We start from the raw sequence: 25,534 nt of genomic DNA, 5'->3' as shown, positions 1-25,534 counted from the left end.
TGACGTTTTTATAGGCAAGAAATTAACAGACGCCTCAACCAGCCTCTGAGCCAAGGGAATCTAAACCAAGGGCCCAGCTACTGACCCTTTGCTTCTTTTGAAGCAAGTAGATTTATCCTCATTATGGGATGAAAACAGCACTTGCTTTACTTGGGAACATCATCTTTGTGGCCACTTGCAGCTAAACCTAAGGCTCCCTGGAACAGGTGCCAAAAAAGACAAGTTCTCACAGCCCGAAGGTTAAACTGGATTAATTCTGAACACCTAGAAACAGATCTGCTGTAATTCAACATGTGCTCAACGTGTGTGCTCAGCAGCAACTGAAAGTGAAATATCTCAAATATTATCAAACGTTACATCATTAAATACAAATTAGATGGAAACACAGGAAAGCTAAAAATTGACTAGGAGTTCAGCTACTCTAAATGGCTAATATGTCCATTTTTCACCTGAAGCCCTCTCCAATACAGTTTTGCCATTAAGCAAAAACCTAAAGAAAGGTAATCAATTCCAACTAAAAAGCACTTCTCCCGGAATGACTGCACTTCAAACCCCGGGCTGGCTGCCAGCCCCCCCCAGACAACAGCTATCAATGTTTCTGGGACTAGCACAGGAGCACGAGGGGCCATGCATAATTGACTAGAAGATGGGCTAAAACTGTGCCCAATCAGTGTGTGATCAAAACCGCGTGGAATATTCAGCGCCACTTGATTACACGGAGGCGCGTCCTTTCGCTCTCCTCCTGAAATCTCTTCAAGGTCCAGAGTACTGTAATAAGATCATTACTGTCAAGCGGTACGAATCGCAGGCAATGAGTCTTGGGATAGGAAGTCATACTTCACAAGCTCCTCTGCTCTCTTTTTTTTCTCCCTCTCCCTCTTTTTTTTCCCCTGCATTTTACTGCGTGTTGAGGCAGCGAGGCGACGAGGTGACAGATAATGATCACATCGCTGTGTGGCAACTAGAAAGGCACTTTTAAGAAAGAGCACAAGAGAAATCAGCTCAAGAGAAACTCCAACTTTTTTTTTTTGCCTTTTTTTTTTTCCCCCTCAAAAATTAAATAGAATTAAACTGTGCAGTGTTCTCCTTTCATGAATTAGGACCTAATGTCATTTAATTTAATCATCTGATAGATTTCCATATTATTCCAAAGCCTATTACCTCACAGACAAACGGCCAATTTTCTCCATTTCACGCTCACAAAGGAAACCTTTATTAATTTCTTCTTCCCCCCCCCCCTTTTTTTTTTTGAGAGGGGGAAGTGGTGGGAAATGTCAATGATGAGGCCTGCTGAAGTTTTCTTTTCACCTACTCCTTTCACTGGAGTTGCAGGCTACGTATAATGCATAACATCTATCACAAGGAACCCATTTCTGTAAAGAGAAAGGTGGAGGGATTGAAAGCAGGAGATGAAAGCAGAGTATGAAACAAACATGCAGCAAACTCTCCACTCACATCATGCACAGCACGTGTATCTGCAGCACAGACTTCAGAAGGAAAGATAACAAGTATCTGCTCAGTGAATTTGACAGTTAATTTAAGGCATCTACTTGATTAAAACTTAGCAAAACAATACAGGTTTGAAATGACTAACTGCTCAGGAGCTGGAAATCAAAAGATGTCTACAGCACTGCTACAGGGTTGTCTTAGAAGTGCCTGACATCAATACCACGGAGCATCCAAACTGGAGTGACTCCAGAGCCGCATTTTTTCACACAGAGGAGGCTGCTGTGATTGGATAAGAGTCCAGTGCTTAAGGGCAAGAAAAACCCAGCCCAGATAAGAACATCCACTTATATCCACAGCATCGACATCCATGGAAGATTAAATACCATTCCACAGTTCTCTGCACCTGGCATTTCAGTCTCAAGAACCTTTGGAGGAACCTTCTCAGGATCAGGCAGGAAGTCCAGCTCCACACTTCACTGCATGTCATGCTGCATTAACACAGACTCCCATGGGCTCTACCACCAAGCAAGGCTTACAGCACTGGCCAAGGCACACGTTGCTGATACTGCAGCTGGTGGCCCAGGAAAGGCTGAAACCTCATGCTCAGTTCACCCCAACCTACCCTTTGAAGATCACCACATGATGAGGTTAACGACTCTTAAAAAAAAATCAGTGTGTCAATCTCAGCATTAACATTTGGAAGAACCAAAATCACAAAGGGAAAATCACCATCTCTTCAAAGAAAAGAACTTGAAATTGCTCAGGCTTTTGCACTGTACCCACTTTTCTTAAAGAAAATTTCCTGGGAGAAATATTTGTATATTCAACAACTCATTTAGTAAAATTATTCATACATGTGGCCACCTTCCTCAGTTTTGGTTTGGACCTGCTTTACAAAAGGTGCCACAAACATTTTAACAAAGCCATTAAAAGGAGAGAGTAGAAATACTTCTCGATCTATAGGTTGTTACTAAATCCTAAAGCCTACAACAGCTGGAGGAAAATCCCACCAGCACTAAAAAGGAGGGAAAGAAGGATTTGGTTGCAGCTACCAAAATGTGAAGAGTCAGTCTCTGTACAGTAAAACTACCAATTAAAAGCCCCACAACTAATTTATTTCTAGATTCTGTTCTGTGTGGAGCACTTGATGACGAGTTCTTTTTAGCATAATGCCAAGAGTGTGGTTTGTAACACCAGGGTAGCTCAGACCTGCTGACACATTCCCCCTTGAATTCCAGGTTTCAGCTGTGCCTGGCAGACCTCCCCAGCCAAGCTACTGCCATTAATCTCACATCACATATTATGGATAATAAAAAAAGCCTGTAATCAACTGGGATCCCATCAACCCTCCCCTCCAAGCTGCCCTGTGCCTCCTAAGGCAAACATCAGCTTAGCAAAGCATGTGGTAGAGAAGCAGAGCACACCAACAGCCACCACAGGCTGGGGGATGAGGTCCACCTGGCCTGCTGTGCTTCCACCAGCAGCTCGTGGGAGACACCTACAAACAGGCAGAACAGGAACTACAACCTGTCCCCTGCTACGCCTTCCAGAACTGACCATGGTTTGGGGATTTCCTGAGAGAGGTTGTAGTCTTTATTTTAAGAGACCTTCATGGATTTTTCTTCTTCATGTTTGTCTAACCTAGTGGTTCTGTTTTAGCTGCTTAAGGTTGTCCGAAGGGGATTACTTCGACTTCCCTCTTTGAAGGCAGCTTCTTCCCAATGTACCTCCGGAGCTCAGTTCCAAGAAGCTGATGAGTCCAAGCACACAGAAAACTGAGGACAGGGCATCCTTCAAATACTAAGTCTTCCTTCTGCACCAAAACAGTCTGTTCCTTTACATTGTGACACCTTGACTCCGGAGTTCAGTTTCACGGTGAACAGGAGAACTAAGTTGTACTTAACCCAATTACCTTACTTTAAGTCTTTTCATCTAATAAAGCTTTGTAACACATAATAATGGCATTTTATTCTTAAGATATTTTAATTTAGGTACAGAGATTCATAATGAAGTGACACAGTCTTACACTCTGGAAAAACTGGCAAGGAACTTTTGAAGTAGACACTGTTACTTTTAGCTTCTGTAGCAGGATTAGTATCTTACAAGTACTTCTTGCTATCCTGTAAACACCATCTTGTGATCAGGAACCTTTTCCACAACCCAGGCCTGTGTCTCAGGCTGACAGCATAGTTCTAAAGACACTAATTCCCTGAGGCCAGGAAAATGCTAAGGCGGCACTTTTCATTCAACTATAAAGCTCCTTAAAACATCTTACATTTTCCAAAAAAACAGGTCAAATCCCAGCACAGCACTTGCACTGGGGACACACAGTCCTCCCTTCTGCAGTCTGCAGAGCACAGTGTCCCGAGACTGAGACCAATTTCTAGAGAAATGTAGGAAGACCCAAGCAGGTGCTACCTTTCTCAGGATATCCAGGGGTGCTGGTGTGTACAGCCACCACCAGTTCCACCTGGGACTCCTCCCTTCCAGAATCCCCTTTCCTGCTGACCACCACTGTGACACTTTTCCTTTCAAGCAGGTAGGTGGAACTTGCAGCCTCTTCCGACCCTGAGCTAACAGTGGTTTTAAAGAGAATAAGGAATCTTTCAACTTGTTTAGCCTGCAATGAAGTGGGTTAAAACAATAGATGAGCTTCACCTCCCTCGTCTCCTCATCATCAACATAAATGTCTTTCAGCAGCAAACCTTTCAAGTCAGAGAGGCTGCGACGACCGTGGCTGAAGCTTTCCCAACAAGTGACCTTTATGCCTTGGCTGAAAGCGACTCTCTGAAGACTGGATCTCCATTTTATTAATTTCTGCCCTCCTGTTTCCCAGGTGCACAGCAATTGGCCAGCTCTCTATCTCCTGGGAGGCACTGAATGGAGTTACTGCTGAGCAGTGGAATGACAACCCAAGAGTGTTGTGACACTGGACAGGTGACCACCTCCCAGACCCCTGCAGTACGCCTCAATCACCACAAGCTCTTGGCTCTACAGACAACAAATCTGGTCACACAGGGCGGATAACTGAAGTTCCCATGCAGGCAGAAAAAAATACAGCTAGATATTTTGCTCACTTTGTTTCTTTTCTTGTCACCTAAGCTCTGTTTTTATGAAATCTTGATCCACAAAGCAGCTAGATAACAGCTGGATCAGGAAAGGCTTATGACTCTCCCATGATAATCCTCCAACCAAGGATGTCTACACTACCAACCACACTCCTAAAGTCTTTCTAAAACCAATCTTGCTGAACTCCAGATCAACTGATGAATAGCAAAGCAGAACTTGGGGGTTTTTTTGGTGTGTGCAGTATGCAATTCAGCAAAATGCTATTTGCTGACATTTCTGAACTGTTTAACACACAGGACAAATGATATGGGGATCAACAAACAGCTCATGAGCAGAAGTCAGCAGGAGCCCTAAATTAATTACAAAACTATTACTCCTCTGAATGACTTGGGTCTGTATTTTGGATTTTCATTTTTTGTTCCTAAATTATTTCCACACCCATTTTTGGGTTTTTTTTCAGTTATAATTAACTGATGTATCCCCAGCCCAGGCTGTGGACACAGGTAAGGGTGCTGGGATGGGCTTTGCAGCTGGCATGGGGCTAGATGGATGAACAGGTTTGAAACAAGCTAGATTAAATGCACTCTTATTAAGGCACACACCTACCACAGGGATATCTGGAGTGGAATGATGGAGACTGTTGCCTAATTCCACACAGCACTGTGGCTTTATTTCATTTGTGCATGTTTGTTCATCTCACAGGATCAAATTCCTGCATTCTCACCAAAATTAAAAACACCTTCCCAAGAATCCTTCCATACCTGCTCCTACAAGGCAGCAGGTTGTCATTGATAACAGAGTTCCAGGGACTGGGCAAAATCTCCAGGATGAGAAAATTGATTACCAGGAATAACTTTTGTGGAGACCCTACAATGCTTATCTGCCTGTACAGAGAAGTACACTTAATTATCCTGCAACAGACATGAAAGAGCTTTTACTAGAAGAACATTTGGTGGCAGTTTAGTGCTGTGCTCAGGCAACACAATCCATACAGAGACCTTCACATCTAACAGATTTGATTCCAAAGGTTGCAAACTCTTTAATAGGTGAGTAGTTTTGCCCTTGCTGCAGCTGCAGGTCAAGAGATTAGATTTCATATCCTCCTTACAGAGAAAAGGGAGTGACAGTGCTGTGACTTTTTGTGCTGGAAAGGTTTTGGAACATGCTGTCCTCTGACAATGTCAGAAGGTTTTTTCCAGACCATAAAAAGCCAAAAAAAAAAAAAAAAGAAAAGAAAGTAAAAATATATTCCTTCATCATGGTCCTTAATTCAACTAAGTATCAGCATCAACAATGTCAAGTCTATCTGTCAAATGAAAACTTTACTCTCTCACAAACACTGCAGCTCATTGTTTGAATCTGTTTCATGGAACTGTCTCAGTGGAACTTCCACTGAATTTCCTCAATTCCCAACAGATTTTTAAAATATCTGTTTAAAGAAACTTTTCAGCTCAGTCTGGCCACAGCACACTTGCTAGAAGCATGCACCTCAGGAAATGTATGCTAAAACTGTCTGGAGAAGACTGTGCACAGCCATGCAGAGAGCCAAACATGCTTAAATCATTCCAGCATGCAAATCACAAGGATGCTTGAGGGATTAGACTTAGGAGAGCTCAGGGTTAGAAGCTGCAGGTAAAATGCACACAGGGTTTTCATGCATCACACACGGCACAATCAGGGAACAGCTGGACTGCTTCCCATTTACACAAAATAGCCATTTTTCAGGTGTTACACAGACTGCAGAGACTGATGCTAAGAACTGCATCTCCCTGACTGCCTTTGTCATCCAGCTTTTGGGATGGCTCAAAGATGCCAAGATGCCTTGGGAATAAACCAGCGTTTCCCTTGGCTTTATGCACCTCATCCCACCCTCCTGGACTCAACTCCACACGCAGCAGAGAAACCAGATGAAAGCAGGGAAATTTTTGCTTCTTGCTAAAACCGTAAGAGAGAAGTCTGCCTGAAACCTCTTTTTCCATCCCCAGAAAACAAACTTATTTTCATTTCAAACTTAACTATAGCTCATCTTCAGTGCTCCCCGAGATTCAGAACAGGACGTTAACAGCATGACAACACATGCTTGTGGAGAATACAAGCTTTTGAAAGACGTTTCACTTCACCCCAGGAAAATAAAAAATGCAGTTTCTCAGTAACCTGAGGTTCAACCTCAGCTACAGGCCTGAAAGTGCACACCTTGAGTTGGGGGCTAGACTGCATGGACCAGAACAGACCAGGGAAAAGCTGTTACTTCCACCAGGGGCAGAGAAGAAATATCTTTGTGTCAAGAAAACAGTTCTGAAAAGAAACATAAAAGGTCTTTCCTTGTCCTTCAACAGTTCTTTAGAAACCAGAGATGAAGAAGAATGTGGACTCGCAGAGGAAACACAGTTTGGAATGTCTACGGAGTCACTAAGCACTTCTATTACTCTCTCACCAACTCCTGTTGGCCCAGTTGGCCAGAGCCCTTAGTCAATGCAGCACGTGCAGAGGGTGGATGAGCTTGACCTGACATGGAAATGCGTTTGGCTTCTACAGCTCCTCACACCTCCGAGCTGGGTTGAGGGCAGGCAGGTTCCCGCTGGCACAGCCGCCAAGTCTTAAAACAAGAGTAAGAAAAAAATAAACACTGGGAAAGCTCTTTCTGTGAAGAGTACGTCCAAGAAAGCTTTTTAATTCTTCTCCTTGTTTTCAAGCTGAAAACCCTTCCCATTATCAGTAGGTGTTCCAGAGAATGCAGCAACACAAGGGAACTAAAACAGATGGGGCTCTGAGCAGCGATTCTGCTTTGAAAGCGGCGCTGGGTCATCCCGCTCCGAGCAAGTTTAGACGGCGTGGTGGGAGGAACACTGCTGGCTGCTGGCACCTTGCCTAATGTAAGCAGTCCTGCTGTTACCCTCAAAAACACTGAGCCATTTTTTTCAGTGACAAGTTCTGTACCAAGAACTCAAAAACTTCTCTCTGGGTTTCACTGCACTGGAAAAATGTCATGAGAATCTCATTTTCCAAAATAGAAACCGAAATTTAATTTCCAAGCAGCTGCAGCACGGTTGCTTTAGTGTTTTTGTTGCTGAGAAAACCCAGTAGAAAGATAAACCAAGGAGGATGAAAGAATCGTTCCCAGAAAGAGAGGGCTGTGCATGTGCAGATAGTGTGGAGAAAGAAGAATCAGCATGACCTTTATGGAAGGGCATAAAAGAGATGAGCATCAGTCCTTGGAATTAGTGAATCATCCTGGGCTCACTAGTGTCCATCATCGTGATATCTGAATACTTGGGCAGAGGTCAATGATCAAAGCAGGCACGTTCAAGGAGAAAAAAAGACCACAAAGGGCAGTAAAAATGCTAGTTTGCTGAAGACCAGATTTAAACCTCACTGAACACCTCAGCTTTGCTACAGACAAAAAATGAAGGAACCCAGAATATCTGTTTGAAAGCTGATGCTTGAAATGTGCCTGGACCCAAAGGAAGGCACCACAAAATCCAGAATTACCCAAATCATGTAACTCTGATCCATTGTAACTGTCTGAGAATAGCTATTGCAGGAGGATCCTCCTCCTCCTTTCCACAGAGAGTTCAGAATTTCCAGAAGGCAGGAAGATACAGTTCTCCCATGATTATCACCACAGCCTTCTGCAGCTTTTTATTTTCAATAAGGCACCTGCTGCAATCTCAAACCCTTGATCAAAGCTGCCAAGGCAAAGCATGCGTCTCTCAGAACATGCATGTCTCTTCCTTGTACTGTTTAATGTGGATTTGTGGTCTTCAAAACTGTAGTAATCCTCTGTGGGTTTAAATCTATGCTTGTCGCAAGTGTGGAGGAAGCAAAATCAAAAAGGGAATCTTTTAGGTCACTGAACAGATTTGTAGCCAAGTGCTGGAGAACAAGGAAATAAGCCTTTTCCTGAGGAAAAGCTGAATTACTTAACTGAAAATGGCTTTGAATTGCAAGATAGATGTGAAAACGCTGCATTCAACTACTTGGAGAAAAACCCCTCAGAGCCTGAAGCACCTCAGAAACACACCCTCCATCACAGCAGGCTGGCTGGTGACACAGGTTGTCCCAGGACTGGAGTTATTCCCATCACTCAGCACCACAGGATCAGCACTACCACCAAGCACACCAAACCTAACTCCTGGCTTGCCTCAACACAAGTAGCAGAAAATACAGCCAGAGCCTGCAAGTGCCACGTGCCGGGATTTAGAAAAAGCAACCCCCAGCCTTTAGCCTTAGTTAGTCTTGCTAGAAAGTACTTAATGGGAATCTGCAATCACTACGTTTTCTGAGATGCCCTTCTTCAAAAAGGACAGAGAACTTGAGCACGCTTCATTGCTTTCTCCTTCAGCTTCTGCTGACAGACGAGGCTGATTGTCCTAACTGTCAGCCATCTCCTCCCAAGCCTGCTAAGGATTCAAGGGCCAGGAAGATTAGTGGTCTGCTGAAGGATGCCCAGAGTTCCCCTCACACATGCTGAGAACGCTGTATAAAAAGTTGCAGTTCTGTTCTGGTGGCCAATTGCTGGTTTTCACTGGGCCGTGCTTTCGAAGAGATGTCACAAAAACAAATACTTGAACAAGCACTCTGGGCCATGCAAGCCAGACAACTGGGAGCCCCAGGCCAGAAGGGAGTGCCCCACTCAGAAGGCACGTGAGAAGAGGCAGGTCAAAGCAAGCTGATGGGCTAATGCAAGATAGGAAGATGGTGAGAGCAGGTGTTAGCACCCACTGCAGCTTTCAAGGCTCTCTGTGTGTCACTTGGTGCTGCGTGCCAGCCAGCTTTCATCTTTCTGGAAGCATATTTATCCTGCTTACATGAAAGGGGACAGTTTTGTATAGCTGTTGCAAAAAAATTTCAGACTAGCACAATATGATGCTGAAGACAAGGGGGAAAAGAGAAGGATGTAGGCACCTACTGCCTGCCCAAATCAGAAGAGGGATTTTAGAAACAAGAGGCACCACAACTACAAATCCCCCATGGCTTGCTGCAGCCCAGGACCACACAGGCTCCAGCTCCAGTGACTTGTGAAAATAATCTCCCCAGGAGAAAGAAAACATACATGTATTAACTACTTAGAAAGAGATTTTCAAAGGCTCTTGATATCCAGCTGGTCTTGATTCATATTGACTTCAACAAAATAGTCTCGGACCAATGGTGAGCGCTCTGAAAAACCCCCTCTATAACTTGCCATGGAGATAGGAAAACAAGTGGTGTAAAAGGGATTGTTAAAAAAAAAAAAAAAGATGACAAATTAAAAATGAAAGGTTAAAATAAAAGTTGGCTTCAGGCCATAAACTAGGGGGAAACTAACAGTAAAGATAGTTAAACGACTGTAAAGAGAACACAACAGGAGCTATGATGAAAAAAAGCTGACGGCTTTTAAAAAGGGATTTGTATAGATAGCTGAGGAAATAAATTCCACATGTGACAGAAGAGCAATTGAGAAATTAAATAAATGGAAAATAAGGATGACTAAGTAGTAGTTACCATGCCCCTTCTCAGTTGTATACTATTATCACATCTATTTTTAATGTCTCTTCAGCTGTCTGCAATTGTCATCCTTTTTTTAAGAACTTGTTCCAATGCTCTTTGATACTGAATTAGCTGTTTTTCACTCTCCAGTGCTTACGACCACATCTTTTCTTACACAACACTCCCCCTTTCCAGCCATGTTATTCCATTGTCTCTGTTTTTTCATCTCTCCTTATGTGTTGACTCCCCAGTTTCTGAGCTTGCCAACTTGCTCATCTTTTTCTTCTGGAGCTCTTTTGGTTGAATCCTAGCATGTTTCTTTTCTTCTTTTCTAAAGATACAAGTATGTTTTAAATCATATCTGGCTACTGTACACATTGTTACCCTTTCAGAAGGGCACTGAACAGCTACAGTCTTCACCTTGGAAATAGTAAGCTAAACTAAGGGAAAAAAAGAAGTTCTTTCTGGCTTTTGCTTTCCGGTTCTTAAAAAAAGAACCCAAACATTTAAACTCTCCCCTTTTCCTTTTTAACCTCAAAGAACTCAATCTGTGCACGAGCAGCTGAATATTCAAACAATAACAGGCATTAGAAGCATTTGTGATTCTAGAGCTCAGGATGTGCCTAAGCAGAAGAGATAACATCAGATTTAGTAAGACTGAAAAAATGCACAAGTTCTTACATGATTTCTGGGCTACTGAGTGAACCTGACTTCTTTTTAACCTTCTTCCAAGTGTGCCTGTACTCTACGGCTAAATATCCTCCACCTCCATATTAACTTGGGAGACTTTAGGATTTATGAAAAAAATCGTTTTCAAATGCTTCAGACAGTCAAATTCACCATTGTGTGATGCCTCAGACCATTTGCCTTCATCATTAAAAGACCAGTCTTTAATTTCTCTACTTCAGTACAACTCTCTTGACCTTCTGTATGCAAAGCCAACGGTGTAGCTGAGTTGTACTTAACACTGCTCTTTGGAGCAGGGTTTTCAAAATTCAGACTTCCACCTTACCTTCAGCTGTGCCCGAGATCCCATCAGCTTTGAAGTTGCTGGTGCTTTTCTTCCTACGGTGCTTCTTTCTGTTGGCGTGAGGTGAAGGAGGTGGATCGAGCTTGGGGCTTGTTGTACTGGATATACTGGGACTTGAGCACACAGAATCTCCTAATCCGGTATCTGCAGTTTAGGGGGAGGGGGGGAAGAAGGAAAAATAAAAATACTGCATAATTCAAATTAATGATTGCTAGAATCCAAGCTAGAACCCTTGCTATCTATTAGCAGCCGACTTCTTAAGCCCACTGACTTCCAAAGGCTATGGGAGAGCTTCTTAACAACATCCACCACTTTTTCAAAGAGGTCCAAAAAAGCAACTTGTCTGAAGTTCTGATTCCAGCCATATTAAGTCAACAGGACTCTGCATCAATTTTAGAAGCAGGCCAGCTGGAACACACAAAAAACAATGGGAAATCACTTTATTACTCCCAATTGCTGTTTCTTACCAAGATCTTACTGCTCCTCAAATTAACTCATGTCACGCTAGGACATTTTAATACATAACAGAACAGAAATACCCCAACACCCCTTGAAGACTCACTGCTTTCATTAATATTATAATACATAACAGAACAGAAATACCCCAACACCCCTTGAAGACTCACTGCTTTCATTAATATTAAAGACAGACACGCAGGGAAAAGGTGCTGATGGCAATAAAGGAGGGGAAATAAGGTAACTACTGTGTGCCTGGTACAATTAATAGTGTGGAATAAAGGGTCACTTATTACTGGCTCCCAGTGACAAAAAAAAATAATAAAATCCCATGTTCAGTGTGTTCACTTTTCCACCACATTGGCTAGCGTAGGATAACATGCAACTATTTTAAGAACTAATGCCAGAGTCATTTTCTCCCCTCTCCCACCAATTAGCTCGCTTAGCCCAATAAAAATTAAAGGTTGATGACACCTCCTCACAAGCAGAGACCCACAATCTGTTCCCTGGCCCACGTAATGGCTGGGGATAGATGAACTGCTGCTTTTTCAGTAGTGCTGCTTTTTTTCAGTCAAGAAACAACCAACTGCTGTATTTCAGAAAAGTTCAGCAAATGAGGATGTACTTGAAATTACTCCATGTGAGTCTTTTCACATAGCAAATACTTAAGGAACCTTAAATCCCTACTTTTCCCCAAGGTTGGCAATATATTTTCAGTTGACCTGCAATTGATCTTTTGGTTATGATTAGTACAAAATGCATTTCTGCTTTGCTTGGTTTTGGTTTTAATCATAAAATTTAACAGAACATCCTACACTTGACTTCAAGTGCTTGCTCCCATGCAAAGTGAAGCTGTTTCCAAAACCTTGGGTTTTGTCTCATATTGCATGTAAGATGAATAAATATTTTAGAAAAATATCAAGCCAAGACTATGTACAAGGTAGCTTTTGATTTTTTGAGTAGTTAAATCTCTACACAACTGCCTGTTTGACAAAGAAACAGTTTTTTTCTTCCCTAATACAGTTTACTCACTAATTACCCAGATGCAAGTTAGCTACTGCATGTCTTAAATATTTACCTCCAGTTTGAGACTTAAGGTTTCCTATGTTGGGTACTGAAAAGGAAGAAAAATCCCCCACCAAAAATCCCCTCCTTTGCAGCAACGACATGAAAATTGCTGTGTTGAGACAGGCCATAACGCAGCCAGGTGCTGGCGAGGAAGGGGCCTGGCTGTGGCAGCAAGGCCTGCCACGGAGCACCAAAAATGCATCTTGTTGATTTTCACATGCCTGTGAAAATCCAGAAAACTAATAAATATCATGGAAACAAATTCCAGAGAGCACACGAGCCAGGAAGGCTTGCTCACATCTAACGTAATTTCTCAAAATGCTTCGGTCTTTCCCCTCAGAAAATACGAGGCAAGCAGCACAGGGACAGGCATCATCTTCAGCTTTCACTGTAGAAAGAATTATCCCATTTTACTCAAAGGGACAAAAAACCCCCCCATAATCCAGGAAAAGCCAGCTCTGCTGCACTCTCCCCTCCTCTCCGAATATCAGTGAGGCCAAGGCACATGCCAAAGCCACCAGTCCCCAAGGCAGGCCCAGGAGGAACATGTCCCTCGCCGCCTGCCACTCCAGGTTCAACCACCGTGCCCTGATCCTGCAAAACGGTGACGCATCCCCACCCTGCCACACCACCACAGGAAGGATGTCAGCAGGGTCCTTGTTAGAAAACGGGAAGGTAGATCTGTACGCTGGCTGTGGCTCAGCCTCATGTCGAGGCTATAAATTGCACTGACAAAACCTGCTCACCAGCACTGAAAAATGAGGAGTGTGCAGTTCGGCCACGCACATCGGAGAGCTGAAGAATTAACCTCCTGTGGTAAACCCCCAAGATCGCAGCCCTTTCCAGGTAATAACCTGCTGTCCTTGGGTCAAGCTGCTCGGAAGTGAAGAGCCCGAAGCCTTCCCTCCCCCTCAACCAGCAAAGAAACACGAGTCGCTCGTAAACGGGTGTCGAGCCGATATTGTTGGTGTATTAATGCCCTGTATTCCGGGTTTCGGAGACCACCCTTTGAAGATGGAAGTTATTTAACATTCTCCCAGTTTAAAATATGAGCAATCAGAAGGCGCTAGGCTTGCACGCTGTGCTTTCCCATTTCCCACTACTTCTCCTGCCTGACAAGGTATTCTTCAAATTGAAAAGAGGGCTCCTGAAAGCCCGGCTTCGGAAAACTGTAAATGAGTTCAGGCTTCAGCCCGCTGAATGCAATTTCATACTCCTGACTGAATACAAATAATGCATTTTATTTTGTATCAATTACCACGCCTGAGAACAGACGACCACTGCCGGCGCTATTAAATATAAAGGGGGGGGGGGGGGGGGCGTTTTGAAAGAAAAAAAGGCAAGGAAAAAGGCACGCCAAATTAAAAAAGCAAGCGCCTCATTACTCCACATCTAAACCAGCTTTGACAGAGGCACTGGAACTCATATGATGCGTCTGACTGGGCTGGGATGGGCTGTTTTGCAGCCATCCCGCACGTTCAATGTCAGCCATTAGTTCTTCCCAATCGGGCATCAATGTTCAACGCACACCCGAAAAAATATATAATACTAGTAATAATAATAACAATCTGCAGCCTCTCCGAGCTTCAATACTTGAAGTATGAGTCAAAGAAGCAGTTTCACTTTTCACTCGGGAAGCTGACAAGCATGACTAGAGGGGGAATAAAATAACATTCAGCTCGCATAAATATCAAGCGGGCTGCTTGAGACTGATGGGCCAAGAATGTATTCTTAGCCATCATTCTGGCAGACAGGCCCAAGGACACTCATAACTTATTTTACAATCATTTAGTTTCAGCTCAAGTGGAAAACGTGACAACTTATCTCTGCTGACAAGATGCCATATCGAACCTTACAATTAACTCTCCCACGATTATCTGCCCAGCCCATCATTAGCTTTGCAGTTTTTGATGGACTGTACAGGCAGCTTTCCTTGATGATGGTCATCATTTGCAGGGTGTATATCTATATTATCCAACATTAAGGACAAAACTCTCCCCTTGCCACGTCGCTGGGGTTGTCCTGACCAGCAGATCCTCATTCTGGAACTGCTGGGCCACATTTCTCAGTCATGTGCTGCTGAAAACTGACTTCTCCTCCAAAAGGGAGCACCACTGTGCCTCAGCCCACACTGGCTGCTGCCTGCAACCTGCAGGAGTGAGCTGGAGATGCCCATGCCCTCTCCAAGCAAGCAGCCTTCCTCCCTGCTCTCTCTCCCCAGTGCAATTTGAAGTCCTCTGAGCTGTGAGAGCTGGCATGTTCACCTCTGCATGCTCACATTAGTCTGTCAAGGAGGTGAGTGGGACTGCATTAATTTCACAGGCATGTTTGGTTACTTTCTGTACCAACAAGAAAATGTGTTTCTCACTGAAAGTTGAGCTTCTGGCTTTGCAGGGTCATGACCTAATGCCCAGCTTACACCAAGGAACTGGAGAGCTGCACAAACCAGTATGACAAAGTCCTGGTGCTCATTTCAGAAAAAGCAGTAAACCAATTCCTAATTCAGAGAATAATGAGGGTAAGTTTGTACCTATGCAAGTTACTTGAGATCATTTAAAAATATGCAGTGGCTCACTCCATGCCCAGGAGCAACAGGTGACACTTGGTAACCAAATCCTTTAAGTTATCAAGAGACAGGAGATTAAAAAACCCAACCACTCTGAGGTGCATGACACACAGGGTAAGCCAAGGATTCTGTTTACTCAAGTCTGACTCTTGTTTGCTAGAAATTACAAAACAAACCAAAAAAGCCAACATAGCTTCTATACCAGTGAGTAAGTCCCATGCCTGCCTCTCTCCTGGACGCATTCTGTAATTATGGTCATAAGAGAAATTCCTTGCAACTATGACAAATTCTGCTAGGAGAAACAAGAGGCAGAAGAGTGTGTTGTCTACAGCTACAGCTCAGAATTAATGAGACAGAACATTAAATGAGAAAAGAAATCAACCAGTCCTTCTCACAAGAGTCTCAAGGGCTGTGCTTTAATTTGCCATTTGAAACATGTACATGTGATAACCTCTTGCAGTCTGTAAAAGGTAACATCCTGCACTAGTCTCATTTCTTCTCTCTTCACAGTTCCAGTCTCTGTAAGCTGCATGCACTCCACAAGAGGATGTCAAAGACAACTCCATTTGTGTTCTCTAAGGACATTGTGAGAACCCTCCTGGATTTGAAAAGGGTCAGAGATCCAGTTCAAACCCAGCCTGGGTTTCCTCAGTGCCCTTAGCACAGCACAAGTGACCTGCACCCCAAGCTCCCAAGTATCTCCAGATCATGCCTGATGTTCAGACTGTAGCCATTTCTCCTTCCCCACCTGCAGCAGAGCAGCAGCATATACCAGCACAGGACCCAAGGGGGCAAAGAAAATGGGGGACAAAAAGGAGATACGAGTGTCCCGAGCCAGGATAAAATGGCTGGGGGTGCACAAAGCATGAGGAAAAGAGACAACATGCAAGGTGCAGGAATAGCACAGCACGAAGGCTGAGACACAAAAATGAAAGAGCGGAGCTTCATCTTTGGCCCACGGTTCCTGTTCTCTCTCTCTCACACACAACCCTCTCTCCTGTGTAACCATCTGCAGCGGAAACAAGGATGTTCTGACCTCTTCTATCTTGGTGCCTTTTGATTTATTTCGTATTTTTGTCAAATCACCTATTTACAAAAACTTGAAACAAACTCAACAGGTAACACTATTCACCACAGACCAAAGTCGAGCTTGATCTGGTTTACATTTTTCTTGCATCTTCTTGTTAAAATTTTCCAACGGGCTTTCAAAGTGAAATTAGACTTTTTTGTCAAGCCCAGCTCCCCAACGTGGCCTTATTCTCAAGTGGCTGGAGATTGATTAATTTGGGTTTTTGATTTGTCCAAGTGACAAGCAGCCAGACGTTACAAAAGCGGGGCCGGTGAATGGGATCAATTAAAGAGCAGAAGCAGCAACACAATTAATAGCACCAGGTTCAAGGGGGAAAAGAAAGCACTGATGACGAAAACAACAGCAACAGCTCTGCCTGCAGCAGGAATCTTTGCCACCACCCAAGGAAGGCTGAAACCAAAGAGGGTGCTTCAGAACTCTTACTATGCCATTAGTGCTGAAATGAAATAAGGCAAAGATGTCAGTAGCTGGTAGACTGAATAATAAAAAAATAGCTGGACACTTTCATCTTCTACACATGTGTTTTAAATAGAGGCGAAAAAAGCAATCCTTTTATTTAAACAGGGGAAGCAATAGACTAAAACCATCTGTAGTTGTATTTCAGACCCATTTCCCCAAGCTGAGATTTTTCTGGCTGTGCAATCCAATGCTCTACAGCTTCCCTTTACAGCTATTACCATAAATGTTCTATCAAGTTCTTTATATTCCTCCTCTGCCTCAAACTGAAGTTAAAGGGATGCTGCAACTGCACAATGACTGCAGAAGGCTGGAGTCAGGCACAGAGGTATGGGACTGACATTAAAATCCTGTCAAAACTGCACCTTGCCAGAAGTCTGCAGATGATGATAATCACTCGTGACTGAGGGAGAAGGGGTGGCAGGAGATGACAGCCAGCAGAAAACAAAGAGGTAAATATTTTTCAAGTACACAGAGCTCACACCTTCACCAGGAACCAGGCACATCCGGTCATAGTTCAGCTGAATTCAGCTTGGCCACTTGAGCTATCGAGGGCTTAAATTAACCTGCTGCACGGAACAAAATTAAAAGGAAGCTCTGAGCAGAACTGGGGGATGGAGATGAAAGAGCCTCAGGAGTATTCTCTTTCCACGGCGTCTACCATTTTTCCAGCCTTGTGCCTAGAGCCTGTAAATCACAAAGCTCTCCTGTCATGCACTGAAAGCCCCACTGAATGCCCAAGTTACTGCCTCCTTCCCTCTAATAGCAATTTCAATTAAATAAGAAAACCAGAGCTGCCTTCTTGACAAAAAAAAAAAAAAAAGAAAAAGAAAAAAAAAATAGATCCCCCTGCTTTTGGAGGGTCTGGCTTTTGATAGGTGGTAGCACACCTCCAGCAAAGCAGAGCTGAAGGCATGTGTGGCATGACAGGATCGCTCCCTCTTGGCAGCCTAATAAGCCACTTTGTGATGAGCAAGGGACATCACCCACTGGTGTGGGGGAAGAGAGGCAGTCTCATGCCAGCAAGGCACCGAGATGGGAAGGACCAGCTTCAGTACTTGGGAGATAGTCAGGCCCTTGTTAGGATCTCCCTTATCTAAAGGAGAGACAAAATTACCTCCAAGTCATTTCCTACTCACATGCAATGTCTGGCCATTGTAAAGGAAGAATGAAAGCAAAAATGCAATATAGTTTTAAAAATCCCCACAAAAAATACATTGCTCACTACACTTTACCTCCTAAGGAGCCACATACTACAGTGCCAACGAAACACCATCCCGCTCCCTAGAAATCCAAGTATTGCTGGCAAAAGAGAAGCAACCGTATCCTAGTAACTCCCTTTCAAAGCCAGCTCATGAAGCGAGCTCGTTGCATCACAGAAGGAATTTACCATCTGAGATAAGGAGAGGTTTCTCCCTGAGTGACCCTCCTATGTTGCAGGAGGGTGACAAGCAGAGTAGAGACTCTGCATTTCAGAGGGCCTGCAAGCCTCCAACATGGACTGGGAAGGGGACACTAAACTCTCCTTTGCACATCCTGCCTAAAGCAGGGTAGGGCAGGGATATGACAAACTGCCTCCCGAGCTATCACAGTTTGCTAATGTCTCTGATCCCCCATTACACATTTGCCTGAATGCCCTGTGGAAAATCAGGCAGGACAAGTTGTTTGAATTACATAAAGACAACAAACTAGCAAGAGATGCAAGTCTCAGATGTTTCAGGATGCCACCAGATCCCAAAGCAAACTAACTTCATGGCTCTCACTGAACAGGTCTACAGTCTAAATGTATAAAAAATTCCTCTGGCCCAACATTTTCACTGGGCAGCATCTGATCTGTTGAGAAGATGTGATCTTACAGGTGTTGCCCTGAATTGCTACAAATGGGGTGTGTGATGCTATGGGCATTGTTTCTCCTGGTCACCAACTGGGTATGGAATGGAGAGGTGAGGAATATTGCAAAAGGCAGCTAATTATGGTTACTGATTTCAGGTAACTAGTACTTAGCCACCCCATGCGGGAGAAGGAAGATGGATAATGGTTTCAGGGACGGTACCTCTTGGTTCAATTCCAGGTCAAGTGTTGGTTAGTCTAGCCCCACTTTTGAAGACAGGAGGATAACCAGGCACCTCAAGAATAGTTACCTACTGTGCGTCGAGACCATCCCAAGTAATGGTGATTTGCAGAAAAATAAACACTTGGAGCACCACTAAAGGAATGCATCTTGGATGAGCAAGCTACATCATGATCAAATACATACACGACTATGTGACAAATGCTAATTTGTATCCTTGGTCAAAAGGATATGCATAATAAATTCACCTTAATTACACAGAGAGGGTCAGAGCTCCACGCTGATCTAACAACCAGCATTGTCCTCTAACTGCAAAAACCCCTCATTTAACATTATTTTGCTTTTAGGTCTCAAGGCACTCAGAAAATAATGAACCCACACTGTACTGAATCATTTCCTACTAAAATATTTACTTTGTGTTTCAAGCTAGGCAAAATAAGGCAGAAAGGAAGAAGTTACTCTCTTCAAAGAAATGCTCAGAGCTGGAAGAGCCACGACTTGTCTCTGCTTTTGTGCTTTAACCTTCAGTCTGTAGAACCTGTGGATAACTTCAAGCATCAAACCCACTTGCTGGTAATTGAGAAGAGGTTAGGAAACTCTCCACTGCCAGTCCATATGACTTCAGTAACGAGCCCTAACACCAGTGCTTTGGAAAAAAAAAAATCGAGAGACTTTCACTATTAACATTTTCCAATTAAAGCTGAATAACTGCTGTATACCACAGGCAGTTAATTGCATCAAGCTAGGCAGGAAAAGGCTTTCCTGGTAACGCATGCCATGAGCACCAGTCAGAATGGAAAAGAAAGAATGGAAGCAACAACATGGATGCTCTTATCAAAAGCAAAACTAAACATTTCCCTAATGCAGAATCCTACAGCTGAAAAGTGAAGATCTTGACATAAAGCTCTATCTTTGCTGTCTTTTATAGGTGTCAGAGGACAAACTGTCACGGACAACCTTTTTTTTCATGATTTTTAAATTTAATTGAGCACTTTCCAGTTCTTTCCAGCTCTTCTGGGGGTTTAGATAACCCAACCCCTTCTCTTGCTCTCACAAAATCTATGCACCAGCAAAGCCACTTGCTTGTAAACTGGATACTGCTCCTGGCCCTGGGTGGCACACACGGGGGCTGAATTAAGGGGTGAGGAGATCAAGTGTTCCATCTGAAGGGCCAGAGACTTGAAAGGAGATGCTGCCCCACCTGTGGGAAGGCCGGGGCTCAGCTCCAGCTACCCCAACAATTGGCAGGTTGTGAGGGAGCTGTGGATCGGATTTAACCCGGGGGCTTCTTTCACCCCCTGAGCTGGAGATGCTGTGAAGAAGCTTTGAAGTGTTGGATTCCAAGGGAAAGGTATCCACAACACCCTGGTACCCCACACTCTGTGATCTGTACTGGAAAGAAACCCAGCCTGCAAGCAGACATGCTTGATGGGACAAGCTCTCTCATGTTAATTGGAACAGAAGCTTCATTAAGTTGGAGAAAAAATACAAGCATGGTGTGTGCTTCCTGCACACACTTTGGCCAGATCCTGGCAAAACAAAGCCCTGTGCATCTGGACATACATTGAACAAGAACCTCATTATTACAAGCATCCATGTGAACTTCCAAAGTACAGCCATAAAAAGAAGAAATTCTGCAACTGGGAATCACTCCATTCGTAGCTATACACATCTTACTTGCTCAACTTAAGGGTTTAAAACTTTACTAAACTCTATCTAAATTTAAAATGTATTATGCTGTAAATGTGGACTACTAAAAATTAAGATAAAAAGATTAAGAAAACCCAAAGTGTACTGATCCGGGAAGTTAACTCCTTTCCCTGCTTCAGTCTTACTTTCAAGGTCCTTAAATATGGAAAGCATTTGGCTTATGAAATTTTTAAGCTGTATTATTTGAATTAGAAGAATCTCTAAAGTGTCACACTAATTTTTGCAGGATGATGTCTTTCCTGTAGGATGACTTAGGACTGTGTCTCACTGAATTTATGTTATTATCTGTAAACATGCTTTTATTTTTCAAAGCTAGTAAGCTCCCATAGCATATTGTGGGAATCTGGCTGGTGTCCTTACTGCCTTGCAACTGTAATTGATCAAGATCCATCACTCCTGAATGCATGCAGGTATCCTCACATCAAGTGCAGCTCTTCAGCTTTTAATAGCTGTGCCAGAAGATCTGTCCTTCTGCTGCTGCTGCTGAACACGGTCGATGTGTTGATGCCTCAGCCACTACTGAAGCAGTCTAAGACCACAGGTCACATTTACTTCAGAAACAGAACCACAGCTGAAGCTCTATCTCAAACTATCTGGTGACTGACCTGCCAAGGAACATCAAAGAAAAGCTCATTCCAAACTGCAAACAGATATCTAAGATTAAAGCAAACTACTTAAAATAAAAACAACAACAACAAAAATAATTAAAAAAAATTTGAAAGATTAAACCATCTTTTTAAACAAATGAGGGTGCAGGCCAGTCCTCCTGATGACAAACCTGCTTTGTACAGGGGCACAGACACAGTCAATATTAACCCATCCTGACAGATACTAATATAGCAACACAGACAGAATGTATTTTACAGACTTCTAAGCACTGTATCTGTCAAATGTCAAGCATGGGAGCTACAGAGCCAGCTTGCACCTGAAGTTAGACAAGGAGACAGCTGTGGAGATACAGAGAGAGATACTTTAAAACACAACCCGAATGTAAAAGTGCCCCATTTTCAGTGCCAGCAGTGCTGGGTACCCCCTTTCCTCACTTCCTAAGCACTGACTTTGGGCGGTGGCTGAATTCGGCGAGCAGGGCAGCGCAGCCCTAGCCCTGTGCCTGACAGGTCAGGGAGGGAGCAGCTCCCCAGGACCTGAGACAGAAAATGCACTATTCTCACTGTCCTCTCAGGCTAAAGTTTATGCTCCATAATAAAAATATAGTGCTTTGGCTTCAGTTTGGTATTTTTCTTTTCTCATGAGTGGGGACAAACTGGGAAGGTGTGACAACCAGGCCCAGCTACAGGCAGAAAAGCCACTGATTTACTGAACAATCAAGTCAGTAACCAGAAAAAAAATTCATCTTTTTCCCCCAGGACAAGGAACATGCTATATGTTTTCCTATTTCAGTTTAAATTTTAAGCAAAACTAAAATGCAAAATATTCATTTAAGCATCCATAAGTCAAGGAAAAAACCCAAAGCTTTATAGTCGCACTTGAAAAGTTAATTTGGTCCCATAAACAATTTACTGACAGACATTTGGCACTTCAGGCTGTTAACAAGATTGAGATGAGCACGAGGTTGCCCATGTCAAATTATCTGAAGATGAAAACTCACACTTCTTGCCAGTTTGGAACCAAATGCAGCAACTGCTGAATTGCAACAATTCTTTAAACAGGGGGAGGGAGGAGGCAGAAAGAAGAGGAGCTGAAGAAAACCAGATGGGTTTCTGGAGAGCTAAAGAAGAATTCTTCAGTGTGAGGGTGGTGAGACACTGGCACGGGTTGCCCAGAGGAGCTGTGGCTGCCCCATCCCTGGAAGTGCTCCAGGCCAGGCCAGGGTGGGCACTAAGGGCACTAAGCAAACCAGCAGTGTTGGAACCCACAGAGGTTACAGAGACTTTTGCTCCCGATGATTTTTTTTTTTTTTTTCCAGCATGGTATGTTGAGCAGAATTTGAGGAACATCTCACACATAGATTTTCTTCACCTATATGATAGGACATGTTTTTCCCCTTGTTTTGGCAACAATCATGTGCTCAGAGAACACAAGGTATTTTGTGAAACTGGAAGGAACCTTCCCAAGAAAGGCAACCTTAAACTTTCCCATTCCATTGAGATTCGGATGCTCTACAAACCAGAAACCTAACCCCAGAAACCAGTATGAAACACCCCCACTTCAAGGGCCTTATTTAAGTACCATCCTCCTCTTGATCATGCTGCAATGGAAACGTGATGACTGACACAACTATGAGAATATGACAGCAGAACACCTAGCTGCAAATGTCATGCCTCTGCCTCACATGTGGTGAGGATCCAGGAGGAGATACACAACGCTCAGGGACAGCATAATTTGCACAAGTGAAAACTGCTGAAACTACAGACTGAACATGGTGGTGCTGGCAGATTGCCTGGGCAATTTGGCAAAATTCATTCATTGTGAAAATAAAATATATTCCTGTCCCCTTTTCTCAGGCAAGAGGAACACCAACTCATAATCTGCTTTGAAACCAAGCATGAAGGTTGAGACCAGTTTCTTATTATAAGGACCTTATTTGTTGCCCCACACAGCCCTGCATGTCTGGGGTTGTTCTGGGGAAACACAGGTTGTAGAACTGCAGAAATTAAAATCAGAAATGAAATGTGAAGTTCTGCAGCTTCTGCATTACCAGCCACCATGAAGGTGCTACAGCAACTCTGAGCTAACACCAGATTCCTATTGCCTCTCACCACACGGGTGGGAGCTCAGCTACCCAGGACATTGTTGCAGAAGATGGTTCAATGTTTTGGGTTGACTGGGCTATTTCAGGGAAGAGCTTGTCAAAAAGATCAACTATATTTTAATATTGGAAGTTTTGGAGTATGCAATCTCATGTTGAAAGGGGATAATTTCCCAGAAACTGCTAAAAAATAGTCTTTCATAATCCAGGTTTCCTCAAGGTATGTCAGGCTGCTTAGAAAGCAAAAGTAGTAATAAGTTGCTGCTAGTTGAGTTTACCCTGACAGTTTCCCTCTGGAGGTACTTCCAGAAGCAATTTGGCTGTTGATCACAAAAGGCTGTGAAAAGTAGATGAATTTCCCTTTCCCTTCCTATTGTTAAAGACAATATAAACTACTTGCACAAATACTGTCTTATACATGGCTATTTTATAATACTAAATATTAGCAACTGCAGGGAACCTCAGAGTAGCTCTAGAGCAGCTAGGAAAAAAAAAAAAAGTGACTTTCTATTTGCTTCTCAGGAATTCCTACTTTAAAAAAAGTATGAAAAAGGTCTTTTAACCTAAACCATCTATATACAAAACACAATTCCGAAATTCTACTAATCTAATTCTACTAATGATCTAATTTTCCCTACTCAAGATGTTGGCTGCTGAACTGGAACAACTCTAAACAATGTTTTCTGGTTTAGTTTTGAAATGGAAGTGCTGTCCCTGTCAGAAACGAGTTGAACCATTTTCTTTTTCCATGTACAGCATAAGACTCCACCATTTCATCACTCCAAGTGCTCATGATCAGGAAAGGAAGGCAAGTTGCAAGGTCTGCATATAATATAAACACTCCACTGACCTCTCCTACCCCATGGTGCAGTGAGAACTCAATTTCACATTAATAAACCCTAACACCAAACTGTTAGAAACTCAGAAGACACCAGGTATTACAACTTACATAAATTACAGCCGAGATCAAATGGCCCGTACAAGCAATTGTACAGTGATAAAGCTTAAGTGGAGGATATTTAAACAGATATTTGATTTACTGCAGAGTTTTATATCATGCTAGAATTCAAATGACAAATTACAAGTCCAGAGGAAAGAAATCCCTGTCCCATGCAACCTACTGTTTGCAAGGCTGTTTCATAACAGCTTCATGTCTTGGCTGTAAGAAAGAAAGCCTTCCTCTAGTATTTTCAGCACACAGCCTTAGAAGCCAGGTGATAAAACCTGACATTTAAAAAGAGAAGGAACAAGCCGCTACTTCATCTCCAGGAGGCAAATAACCTCCTCAGTCTTCTGTGAGCCAAGGCTCATGAACCTCAGTTTTGCAAGCTACCAGAGCTGGCGGTGATTTTCCTCAGCTCCTCACAACAACCCTGCTTTTCCTAGCTAAGGAAATTTGCAGGAGAAAAACAATGTATAGAACACAGTAAGAGCTGAACGTGCCGAGAAGGAACCATGTGGATGCACATTCTTGAACCAAGCAAACACCTGAACAGGCTACAAAAGGCTCCCCTTGGACCAGGCAACCCTCTTACTGCCACCCATGAGCACCTATGGATAATCCCAGGTGAAGAAAATGATCCATCAAGGAAAAGACTGATCACAGAAAAACCTGCAGGGTTCCAACGGATCCAGGGAAACCTCCTGGCCAATGGGTGCCGCAGCAGTAATTGTTCTAAATCTATCAATCAAGCCAAGCTGCTCCTTCATTGACTGCAAACACCAATTTCTTTCATGGAGGATTATAAGTTGATGTTCACAGTTTCTCTACTGCCATTAGGGTGATAAACAGTTTAAACTACATCAGGATCTGACATGTAGATCAATTCTGGGTCCATAAAGAATCTACACAAGAGGTTCCCGGACAGGGATTTACTGCCCCCAGTTTTTATTCTCCCTTGCTGCTAAAATTACTTCTGTCAAGTACTTACAAGAGTAAGGAAAAAAATGTTAAAAGTATTAATTTTTCATGTGCTACTGGAATAGCCTTTTATAATTTCTGAGTTTTTAAGGCAAATCTGTTACTGCATTTAAAATTATGCTGCACAGCAGGTGGTACTGAGCTAAATAGTGAGCCGGTCACACGAGCTACTCACTATCAAGCAGGCAGCAATTTGAAACACTGAACTAAGCTGTCTAGATTTTCTCCGAGGGCAGTCACAGGCTTCATGTTACCAGTGCCAAATTATATTAGACATTTAATTTTAAACCTCAGGTACTTAAATGTAAAACCTTACAACAGTAATAGTCATAAAGCAGTGGGGCATTCCATTTCAGAGAATGGATTTTTCTATTTTTCCCCTTTAATTTAACCAGCACCTCCTGTTTTGTGGCTCTGCCCACTACAAAGTAATTTATCTAATTAGGAGATGTTCACAGCTGCTTGAAAGACA

General features: G+C 43.2%; 1 protein-coding gene across 9 annotated transcripts in view; it reads right to left on the bottom strand.

Moving 5' to 3' along the window:
• Positions 1-25,534, bottom strand: part of AGAP1 (ArfGAP with GTPase domain, ankyrin repeat and PH domain 1) — a 337,725-nt gene that overhangs the window by 70,510 nt on the left and 241,681 nt on the right. For all 9 annotated transcript variants that reach the window (XM_051623022.1, XM_051623024.1, XM_051623027.1 and 6 more), the window contains one exon: positions 10,997-11,158. In XM_051623022.1, the coding sequence (XP_051478982.1) occupies positions 10,997-11,158 (162 nt within the window). The remainder of the gene's footprint in view (positions 1-10,996; positions 11,159-25,534) is intronic.

Source organism: Apus apus, chromosome 6 (genome assembly GCF_020740795.1).
Source record: "Apus apus isolate bApuApu2 chromosome 6, bApuApu2.pri.cur, whole genome shotgun sequence".
NCBI lineage: Eukaryota > Metazoa > Chordata > Aves > Apodiformes > Apodidae > Apus > Apus apus.
This window is presented reverse-complemented; position numbering and strand designations above follow the sequence as displayed.